This window comes from Pomacea canaliculata, linkage group LG5, assembly GCF_003073045.1.
Source record: "Pomacea canaliculata isolate SZHN2017 linkage group LG5, ASM307304v1, whole genome shotgun sequence".
Classification (NCBI taxonomy): Eukaryota; Metazoa; Mollusca; class Gastropoda; order Architaenioglossa; family Ampullariidae; genus Pomacea; species Pomacea canaliculata.
In genome coordinates this window covers 9,437,775-9,449,952 of record NC_037594.1, presented here as the reverse complement: position 1 = coordinate 9,449,952, position 12,178 = coordinate 9,437,775, and the positions used below count along the sequence as shown (strand labels likewise).

Sequence of the window (12,178 nt, the reverse complement as noted above, 5' to 3'; positions counted from 1 at the left end):
CAAAAGGTGCAATAGCCTTCTTTTGTGCTTGTTTATTGCAAAAGAATCTCTAAAATTCAGCAATGTGAAAAGAAACTGTGTTCATTCAATAGTCATGTCTTATATATCTTATAACTCCGTTACAGCTTAGACCAGCTCACAATAGCAACATAACTGTACTTTTAATAGTCTTTTATGTTATAAATATTCTATTTGCATGTCATCATCACAAACAGCACTAGCAGCAGCAGGACACGACAGCCCACTGGTACCTGTCATCGGAAGGGGGACCTGATGAGATTTAGAAGCAGCAGAGAAAAGGGTTTGCCACTGGAGCTGTTCATGTGCTATATTTAACAGCCTCTCACTGGCAGTCTGTCCATTCTTTCACTGCCAATTTTTTTTCTTTGCTTATCCCAATGGCGCCCTCCTTAGGTTTTCTAAAGAATCATTTTGAGTAGCATCTAATAACATGGCTGAACTACACTAGTTTTCACCGCTTGACAGTGTCAAACAGTGTTTCCTGGCTTGGTAAAGCAGAGATCTTCATGAACAGAGCATAGCTCAAGGAGGTACAAAACTTAAGTACTTGGGAGCTATGATCTCCAAGGACAGCAGCTGTATGGCAGATATTCGCCACAGAATCACAGCTGCGACAGCACCAATGGTAAGATTGAATCACATAGTAGAAACATAGCAGAGACAGTAGAAACACCAGCTTTACTACCAAATACAGGCTGTACAAGTCCCTCATCATCCCCGTTTTCTCAACGGCTGTGAAACATGGACACTGCTTAAATTAGCTTAGATTTTATTTTCTCTCAACCTCTTCATTCCCAGAGTGCTACCATCATTAAAACCAGTCTTAATTATGCATTGTAAAGTGAATTCACTAAGTGAAGAAACAAAATTGTCTTGAAAACTAAACATTTCTTTCACTTTCATTCTTTGTACTATCGAAATCTGGCACAACATACTGAAAAATACTACTAAAACTGCCATTTTACTCCATAAATTTTACAAATAATAAATATAATGCTGATCACAGACAAAAAAGAAGATATTTAGTGGAAGCCTATGTACCTCCTAGGTACATGGCAATAAATATGGTCATTATATATATATGTAAGGAGCCTTGAGTCTGGCTAATGTTGGAAAAAGTTGCTATACTAATGTGTTATTTATTATTTATTACTATTATTATTATGTCTTTAACAATTGGAAAGTCATGTCAAATATAACTTTAATGACAACTTGGAATGCTGACGCCATAATATTTAAAAACACCAGGGTAAACATTCTTTTAAAATGATTAAGCATCACTCATTATAAAGCACAACTTCCAACATCTGAGCATATAACCTCCTATTTAAAAGATACAAGCCTTCAGAATGTGTCAAGATTCTAAGCTACGCACTGCCATAAAGCTAAATCTGTGACATGTTTGAGCAAAGGCCTACCTGATATATGCTCCCAACTCTCCCACTGGCTACAGCCTTGGTGACATAATCTTGCTCTAAACAACCTGTGGATTTTACCTCTTTCTTTTCTTGTTGATATCAGAAGGTTTGTATCTCACAAAAACAAAGGGAGCTATTTATTTCGACTTTTGGAACTGTTATTTTTCAATAGATTGTAACCAGTAATTTAAAACAATCATCTCTTTTGCTCTGGTGTCTTTAAATTAGTAGGGTCTTTTTAGGAATTTACTGCTCATCATTTTGGGTGTGTTTAGGAATTTCCAATTTCTTGAAAACTGTAATAAAGGTCAGCACATAACATTTTTTTTTAAAAGCCATTATATACCCTACACTGAGCTACTTAAAAAAGATTCCAGCATCAAAGGAACAGGAGTAAGTACCACACCCTCAAATATTGCTATTTAACAATAGTATAGGCGTAAGTTTCTTTCCCAAGTTGACTGTAATAAACAGCAAAACATTCCAGGAACACAATATCTTCTGTATCATGCAAATACCTGCTATCAAACTGATCAACTTAGGCTAAGTTCACACTCCATAGTTAATAGTCTGTAATGTATTAAGACATCTGCAGCTGAAAAACAAATCAAATGGAAAGTTCATGTCATAAATAACTTTAAAAATTATTGAAAATAACTAATGTAATAATGAGCAATATAGAACCAAAAAATCTTAACTGTCAACCCAAATAAGTACAGCATTGTGATAAAAAAAAAAAATTAACATTGCAAAAACACAAAGTTATAAATGATTTGACATGCTTGCAATTGATAATGTCAGCTACTTGTAAAAGTCCCTAATGGTAATACTGATGCCCTACCTATGATTTCTTTATACCACTCTTAAAAATGAGCCAATATAATTTCGAAATGCTAATTTTCAGGCAGTGTCACCTATCTCAAACTGATATTACATATATAATGACTATAAATATTTATATTTAAGGTAAAACCGATCAAAAGACTGTTTACAAGCCATCACAGGCAAGTTGAAGCAAAATTTTTAAAACAAAACAACCTTAAGGTGTCATAATTTCCACACGATATATAGTTCTTACAATGAGTGTCATAATGCCATTTACTTTAAATAGCACACAGCTTACATATTATTAACATATGTTACATATGTAATATCACCTATAATAAATTATTTGAGCAAATGTGAAACAGTAAAGTCTCACACATGCATAGACAATTAAACATTTGAGTGGCAAAAAGCAAGTGGCAAATGCAGCAGTGAGCATCCAAAGGTGTGATTTTATGGCAGATGTAACATATTCAGGTGGCATTGGGAGCACACTTCAGTCTTTTAGTTTGTATATTCTCCAGTCCAAATGCACACACTTGTTAATTTGGCAATGCACATTCTGTGCGAATTCAACATGTTGCCTGTCAAAATAAGGCGGTAGCTATAAGCCTCAGCCAAAAAATATAATTAAAAATGCATAATCTCCAAGTTCATTTTGCAGTTTGGCATATTCAGGCCGACTGATAAGGGGACTTGAAACTGAAAGGTGCTGATAATGTACTAGCAAATCTCCACTCATAAAGAATTAAATCAGGCAGGCTGAAGCCAAGCACTGAAACAGCAACTCACCAATTTCCTTGAATATATCACCGAGCCACTAGAAAAGCTTAATTAAACATAGTGAAGAAAATGGATAAAAAAAATACAGTCTGTTAACTTTTAAATAGTGAAGTCAGTGCCAAACTATCACAGTAATATCGTTTATTAATCCTATTTTTTAAAAAAATCCACTTTGGAACCAATTTGATATTGGGAATTTGGGGGGGGGGGGTGTAGGGGTGGTCAGAAGTTGACCTTCAATGTGCTGCAAAAAACTGGGCAAAGCTTCAAACTTAGTAACATGACTTTACAAGGCCCAGGCCTAAATTTTACTGATGCAAAAAAATATCCCTATTACCTGGTTCATTGACAAAACAACTCCACAAATCAGTACCCTCTGTCTAATATGATCGTTTCCAATACCTATGTTTAAGTACATAATTTCTATAACTTTTCAGCAACATCAACGCCACACATCACATGTTTTACTGCTCTTAATCAATTTTATAACAACTGTTTTTAATCAATGAGCTGTGACAAAGGAACTCGAAAAATACCTTAGGAACAGCAAGAATAAATGGTCTTGTTGCACTTTCAAATTACTTTTACTTTTAAATCCTTCTGGAGGCAACATATCACTCAATAAATTTACTTTCTCCTTGCAATGTATTACAACAGCTTCATTACACTTCATCTTTAACAAGAGGAGATTTTTTTTAATTATCTTCCAACAAGCTGACATAACAGAACACTACCACTGGACAAGAAAAATCATGTCAATTGTGAAATACCAGCATCATTATCACATTCATTTCCACTGCCTAGCACAGCACTGCTATCATGGTGTAGGCTGAATGTACCCTCCACTGATGGTTCCTCCACCCGGCCATATCAAAGTATGAGCCTTCACATTTACCAAACGTAAATGGCAGTTACTAGGGGTGGGGAAGACACCCAGCATCATTTGATGCTATGCAATACATTTCTGTAATTTATTCAACTTTCAACAACAACACTAACAGAACAGATGCTATGTAAACAAAACAGCAAAAGTTAAACTGTTAACACATACGTAGTAAAGCACCATCCTCGATGCAGTCATTTTATAAAAGGAAATAGGAAAAAAACACATGTTCATTATTTATACCATCTAAAAACCCAAACCTCATAAATTAAAAAACTTCATCATGCAAAAGCAGTCGTTGAGGAAATGGAAAAGCATTTTTTAAATTTCTTACTCCAATCAAATGCTCTTTAAGCTTTAAACCAAATGTTACCATTTAAACACTTACATTTTTGCCATGCCTCTAACTGGGTATTAGAGGCATTTGTGAATCTGACCAACAGAGCCTTGAACAAAATGTGTTGCCATACAGGTTTCATTGCTCTTTCAAAATTATAAATGCGCCTCGACTAATACTTTCGTCTTAAAAAAATATTCCAGAACTAACCTATTTAAAGTATTACACATTCACACATCGTGTACGTAGAGGAAAACGACAGCTTAATGTTTATTTTTAGCTACTACTACTACTGAAAAAAGGTGAAAATGGATTCGTGCACACAATGCTTGCCCGTTTCTGGAAGCATCATATAAAATTTCTGCTTCCTCAAATGATGCCGAGCCAGTGATGATTTCATATTATCAGTGTTGTAACAAAAACGTCCTACTGCGCTTATAACTGACGCCTTCAATAATTCTCACAGATAATACATTGTAGTTAGCAGACATGCAAAATTACAAGCAATCTGACAGTGCCATGCGTCAAGACTACCAAAGAAATCCCTGCATGTATACTGAAACCTGACCAAAATTTATGCCTGCATCTGTGCTAGGTGCCACCGACAGAAGACCGTATTTAAACTTAAACAGAAAATGAAGCATGTCTTACCTTCACGTGCTTTTAAATAGACTGTGTTTGCTACTATATTTTCCAGTTCCATCTAGGCTGGGAGGGGGTATTGGGCTGCAATAGGGTCAACCCCAGACCCCGATTGAGTCCAATAGCTCGCCTCTGATGACAAGGGTGTGGTGAGCTGAGCGCAAAATGGCTGCTCTCATCGAGGGATTACTGAGAAGGCGATCGCTCATTGGCTAAAATTTGTTTCCAGCGACTACTACAAAGTGTGGCTGACTGCAAATCTTGGCAAAATGAATACAGTTTCATAAATTCTAGAACTTCACCAGCGATCGATGTATCAGAATGCACGAAACTAGGCATAACACAGCGCTTTCTGCCAATTTTCCACATATATTTCCGAGAAGGAAAGAAGCAATGAGGCGGGTCATCGATCGACTTTAGGTTCGCCTGTCACGCACTTCATGTCTTCAGCCTGCACACTGCAATTGTTTCAAAGGCCACATTATGCTGTAACCACATTCAAACCTGCGATGTCGTTACTGGGTCCACCTGTGTTAGTTGGCATGTACGAGTTTTCAGCAGGACAGAGGTATGACCACGGACGCAGCGGCTACACTACTGGCATCGGTGTTGTCACGACAGTGAGGTGAATGGGCCAAGGGGGCACAATGCCTCCAAACTTCGGGAGACCCACTTGCAACCCTTGCGGGTTGTCTCTTTATTTCTTAGCACCCATCAGATATTGTAGTAACTTCAAGTGCAGTTGCTGAAGCTGTTAACGTAGTGTCGAATTATTGGAGGAGACTGCACGCCTTTTCTCGCCTTGATTATGTTCCTGGTATTGTCTGCCAAACCTCTTTGACTGGGCGACCTTTCATGAACCACTAATATAATTTTGTGTGCTGGAATAGATGTGGCCAGTTTCATCTAATATTTAATAATAGGCAGGGCCGCCGAGAGCCAGCACGGGCCCCGGGGCAGACGATCTCTCCCGGCCGGTTCTTTGTAATTGTAATCATAAATTATTTTCCTAGTATATAATAATATATCGGCAATATCTACATTTCATTCAGTGACGTAAAATTGACTGCAAACATTAGGACAAATGCACTAGGATCTACATCACTACTTGAACATATAAAGTTGTTTTACACGTGAGTGGTTAGTAAAATGAGGGAAAATAACGGTACAGGATAAAATTTGTAGTATACCAAGGGGAAAAAAAAATCCCCATAGTGACGATTGTCCCGTCAACCTTTCTTTAAAAGAAAAAAAAGGAAAAAAAATAACTGACCAAGGCCGGGGCCCCTTCACATCCCTGGGCCCCTTCAGCCCTACCCCACTATACTCAGGCCTGATAATAGGTCTCACTAAAGTGCAAAATAATGTAATTGTTTGTCTGTGCACACTATGGAAGATCTCTTTTAGTGTATGCCCTGTATGTTTGTTAATTGATGAGTCTCTAGTTTCCTCTCCCTCTTTCTCGCTGACCAGTTACAACTTAATGTCAGATCTTTAAAGGGCAGCGGGGATTTGTTAGGTCTTCCACCAACATAGCTGATTTACCAGCCACTGTACTAGTTAAAACTGCATGGATGTCATTGTCTTTCTCTTGCCTCCTTTCACAGCGTCATCACAAAAGAACCATTATAACGCCCCATCACACGGATGTAAGGGAAAATGTTCGTGCTCCACTTCTTCGACAGTGAAAGAAGCAGGATGGGTGCCGGGGGGGGGGGCGCTGTGTGATAGGAACAAAAGGGAAAAGAAGGGGAGAAGCTATGGCAAAATGGGTCACGACGGGCAAACGTTAGGCGACAATACAAGTTGTTTGACCAAGGGCTGTTACTCGTTAGTTACGAGCTGGACACATAACAGTGCTTGTAGTTGAGGTTGACGCTGTATTTTTCTTTTATTGAAGCTCGATGCTGTATTTTCACTGATGTCTGTTCACTTTTGAACTGTCTAGTCTGCACCTTCGAGGGGATAATCCCGTTTTTGTGAGTAATTATACAAATGAACACACAGTAAAGAAACTGAGACGAGGGTGAGCTGGTTCAAAGAAAAACAAATTCATACACCCACCAGCCTGAAAGCTTCATATGTTGAGATATGACTATCCCATTGCGGGAAACAAACCAGTTCCTTTGAGTCCTGTCAGAAATCTCATTAAAGAACTAATGAAGTTCCCTTTTTTTAATGATTGGGGAAAGTGCAAGATACTATTTCCTCAAATCTAAATGAATAACCACTATCTGTTTTCAACATGCAAGCCTACAAACATCACCACGCACAGAAGGAAGTCAAACTTAAGACGCCATCATAGTACACGGCTTCACCTAACTAACATATGATCCCAGCTCTTCCACAGCTCTTCCCAGGTCTTCACACTGTAAACATATCATTATAAAATTCTGACTTTTGTGATGTTGACCTTTACCCGCGCGTGTTGATGTCTGTATGTGTGTATCTCAAGAATGGTCTTTTAGGGGGTTGGGCAGTTATTCAACCAGATTTTGGAAAACAGAATCAGTAAAAATACAAATTGCACCCCACTAGTCCTTTAAGTGCTCATATTGTGTCGCTCGATCATGTCGTCGCATATATACCTCTCTGGTGATACGACCAGTACTAAACAAATGTAGGGAGATAAACAGATGTAAAACACGCAATGATCGATCCTCATATATTTTTCTACATTCTTTATTATACTTTTAGTGCTTTCCTGGAAATCTTGCTGATGATATCCATAAGTGGTCTTAACAAAGGGTGTGATTGGGAAGGGTGCTTAAGACACCAAGAGCAAAGAGCGTTTGCTGACCCACTACGTTTTCTACGCACCAAACGAGGAGTTCGACAAGGTTAAATGTCGGCGATTCAGCTTTGGACGATACCTGCAGCCATAAATCACGCGCCATCTGCGCAGCACAACCTGCCCGCGACGTCCGCCCGTAAAGCAGGATGAGACGGGAAATCCCTGGCACCGATCTCACATCGCCGACCTGTTGCACCTGGGACTTCACTGTTAGTCTCGGCGAGCCTAAACAATGAATGTGACTAAACCGGAAGCTTTGTATACACCAGCCTCGTTTTAGTAGTTGGAAAAAAATCGTCTGCAAGCAGTTCACAAATACAAGTTCGTGATGAAACACTTAAAATCCATTCCTCTTGGCCACTAGGACATGTAGGCATTGTTTCTGCCATTAAGCAAGGCAGCACGACGATAAACATGCGATATGAACAGTATATTGAGCACACAGCATGATCAGTATAAGTACAACACACACATATATATTCTACAAAGTGTTACAGTACGGATGTACAATAGACATCAAAGAACATAATATACACCCGGCATTACAGCACGCATGTACTGCATCTTCATAAGTGTTGTACTGATTTATGGTCTGAACAAATTGTGTGAACGGTACATGTGTACTTTAATGTTTTGTGTATACATGTATTATACAATGTTTATGCATACTGTACATCCATGTAATTGCAGACTTGCCTGTATTGCACAAAAAACTTGCTTCGACAGCTCGACATCAAAACTTTCTGAAGCAGCAGCAGGAAGGTAATCAGAGTTTGAAGTCGACACTGCCATGTGTAGATCTAAAATCTAAGTAAGGGCAAGATGGCGCAGATGTGACAGTAGAAATAAAATGGCCCAAGAAAAGACGAAAAATGGCGCAGACAAAGAAATCCACATAAAAACGTAGCAAATATCGTAAAAGATGTACTGATGAACATTAGACAGAAAATTTCACGCAAATCAACCAGAAGTCACTCTCTAGCCAGTTAGGTGAAGGGACATTACTCTCCTCCAAACATGGAAGCTACCTGAGAGGTGTCATGTCTGGTGCAATATTGACTGATACGGTTGAATAAGCCAAGAATCCATGCCGACACAATAAATTAGTGTAGTCACCATGGATTCCAGGTAGTGTTAGTGACGCTAGACAACTTTCCTGGCAACTAAGTTACTATAAGCGTCCTGATTGGTTGGTACCCTCATGGTACGTACCCTGGACGTGTAGCCAGGTTATGTGGATAACGACTTCCCGGGTATTTCAGAGACAAGCTAGCTGCCTGAGTGTACGGACCACTATCGAAAGATAGTGGGTGAGCCAATGTTCTGACCGGACGGATAGACCTAGACCTAGCTGGTGATTTGCTTTTGCAGCTTCTCCGCCATTGTCTGGCGGTACGTCATCGCTTCTGTCCTTCCCTTGTCCTCTTCGTGCAGCTTAATTACCGCTGTTTGCCGATTACTAAGAAGTAGGATCCCCGATCCCTGTCTCAGTAGACTACTTGAAGCTAGCGGCCTCTCTCTTAATGGCACATGACTAAGCTTGATGTGTGCAGTCATCGTTTCTGCTTCGTTGGCTTTGTTGTGAGAGAGATACTATCTGCCCCGCCCAGATTTGCTCTTTTGAATTCAGCGTAGTATAGTTTCACTGGAAAAAAAGTGTTAAATTTGCTCATGTCTAAGTTCCGTTATCTATGCCATCAATTTTCTTTTTCTTCTTCTTGCTCTTCTTGTTCTAACAGCTATTGGTAGTTACACAAAAGTTTCGGTATCGGTTACCTGACTACGGATAATAGTTTTCGTGGCAAAGACCTGAATGTGTGGCACTGTTGTTTTGTTATTTGTGACGTCACTCAATGTCTCACTTCTGTCTGTCCTTCATCTCTTTTTCTTTCTTTGTTCTTGGTCTTAAGCCTGTGTACTGTCTTTGTGTTACGTGATACGACTCTGCCGAGAAAGATTACCGAGCAAAGTGTATACAAGACTTTTCACGACTGGGCTGGGCTGCTTGTGAGTATTGAAAATAGGTCAACTTGGCTCAGTTTGGTCTGAGTAATCGACTTACTTCTTGAGACTGGTGACTTAGGACTTGTTTTTCAAGACCAAACGAAGCCTCATTAACCTGTTGCTATTTTGGAAGCTTTGACAAAAACGGGGTGGACGAGACGGACGCCAGGTCCATCTTAAAATTTCACATCTACTTCGACTGTCATACCGGTCACAGTTTGTTCGCCACTTTTTGTTGTCGAGAAAGCAAGTTATAAACTCGTCTCCAACACAGCAACGTGATTAGAAGAAGCACGTCTCACAGCACTTTAAGGAAGCAGAGATGCAATGGCGGGGCCTGATGGGTGGTCCCCTGACCCACCTCGTGGCGAACACAGCGATGCCACTTTCTACGGTCGCTGAAAATGTCACAGCAGAGGCGAGACTGACGTCACTGATTCCACTCTCGCCACGCCAGACGACGACGACGCCCAGATAGTCTTCCCGGCTAATGGCAGGTCTTTAACTAAACGTCTCTATTAGCAAAGCTGTCACACATGAGAAGGGGTGTGGAAGTAGTGTATAGTACTTCATGGTGCACTGCCGCACTCTCTGTGATTCCAGCGTTGACATACGGGCACCGGGTATAGACACAGACCTCTAGTAGTGACCTTTGAACTTGCGCTGAGACTGGTGGGCCACTGGGAAGTGAGGTGGAAGTTTCGGAACTGTCACTTTTAATGCTTTTGGTCTGTTCACTGGTTATCAGCACTGGATAAGGCTGCTGAGACTGGAGGATAGTTTGGAGTCCTGTTAAGAGTCGAGGAAGCACAAAGAGTCGTCGTGTTTTGTTGTTGTTGTTGTTGTTGTTGTTGTTGTTGTTGTTGTTGTTGTTGTTGTTGTCGTTGTCATTGTTTTAAAGATACCGGGGTAGTTGGGAAGAGAAGTTTGAGTTGTAGATAAATAAGTGCGTGCCTCAGAAATAGTCCTTCTTCCCCTCCACGCGCAGTTCTTGCAGAATCTGGGTTTGGCGATTTGTAAGATCATCTCCGATGTTGATACGGTTTTCGTGTCATGGACTCCTCACCTCTTTGTTTCCAATAATGTCCAGTTCGTCTTTCCAGGACCACATACGCACAATAACAGGCCGCACCTGTCCCTGCTTCTGAAGTTTATTCTTGCGCTTCCTGTCATGTTTGTGTGCAAGCACTAAGTCACTATCTTGCCACGTGCGTTCACGAGTGCATCTGTTTAAGTTTAAGATGTTGATAACCGTTTGTGTGTGAAAGAGAGAGAGGGCAAGAAGGGTAATGAAACTATAACGGTGACGTGGAATCTGCGTTGTACCGCTCTATATGCAAATACCAACATTGGATGCATAAATAACATTGCCTTACGACCATTTCAGAAGGTCAACACGTCGAGACTGTTTCTTTTCTTTTTTTAAGTTTAATTAGCGTAATAGTTTCTGTCCTCTTCCCATTCTTCCACTTACAGTGTGTGCGTTATGCAGTTTCATATGTATATAAGAAATATTCGGCCTATTGCTGTCAACAGAACATGCTTAAGGCAATCGTGCCACGTGACTGATAAACGTAGTGGTTCTGGGCATGCACAAGAGTACTGTCTACGGTCGGAAACTTGCCGACTATGTCTCTCGCCAAAAACAAGGTAATACAACTGAACAGAGGACAAAACCTGAGGACTAACGAACGAAGTGGGGCAACGGAAGACCGCAGTGCATTTTTCCTGCTGAGAAAGTCTGAGAACAGAGGAAATACTGTTGTCTGTCAGGGACCTGACACTTCCTGCTCAGTCTCGGACACTTGTCATTATCCCGATTCACGTCTTAGGCTCCAGATTAGTCCAAAGCTAAGACTTTCTTATTTCGACTTTTACTTCATTAAGATTTTCGTACTTTATCTTTTCTTCTTGGTTAAGCCAAAATCTTGCACTGGATACAGCTCAGTGATAGATACTGTTTATTCACATCTGAGCGATAAAACCTTTTGTTCTCTAGACATATCACCATGCTGAGAAAGAGGTCAAACTTGTGACATCCCGTTGAGACCTATAATTAACATGGAACCAGCTCTTCCTTTGGGTACGTGAACGTGAACGTGAACCTATCGGTGTACAATCGTGACGTCTGTTGTTGATCTCTTTCTGTGCGTTATGTTTGTATGTGTGCATCTCGACACCGGGGACGAGTATTCACCCATATTAAAGGAATATTCTTTCACTGAGTTTTACGCATTATTTAGGAAAATACGTTTGCACCCCATTAGATCTTTAAAAGCATGAGCAGGTGGAACTCAACAATTTATGTGGGACGACGTATGCAATTTTCAATCATCCGCGATACATCAGAATTGATCATTCGGTTTTGGTTTTTATTGTTGTTTTACAAATTTATGTTTCACATATGACAAGGGATTTGACAAGATAAGTGTGTGTGTTTTTTCCCGAGAGGGCAAGGACTAGAAACAAAG

At 40.1% G+C, this 12,178-nt stretch overlaps 1 protein-coding gene across 3 annotated transcripts in view; it reads right to left on the bottom strand.

Moving 5' to 3' along the window:
- The window catches only part of LOC112564568 (G protein-coupled receptor kinase 5-like), a 43,846-nt gene extending 38,210 nt beyond the window's left edge, over nt 1–5,636 (bottom strand). Inside the window, exon 1 of one of the 3 annotated variants that reach the window (XM_025239472.1) lies at nt 4,919–5,636. In XM_025239472.1, coding sequence (XP_025095257.1) covers nt 4,919–4,970 — 52 coding nt within the window. In that variant the 5' untranslated portion in view covers nt 4,971–5,636. The remainder of the gene's footprint in view (nt 1–4,918) is intronic. The other 2 variants (XM_025239474.1, XM_025239473.1) reach the window with 2 other exon arrangements.
- Between the last annotated feature and the right edge of the window lie 6,542 nt (nt 5,637–12,178).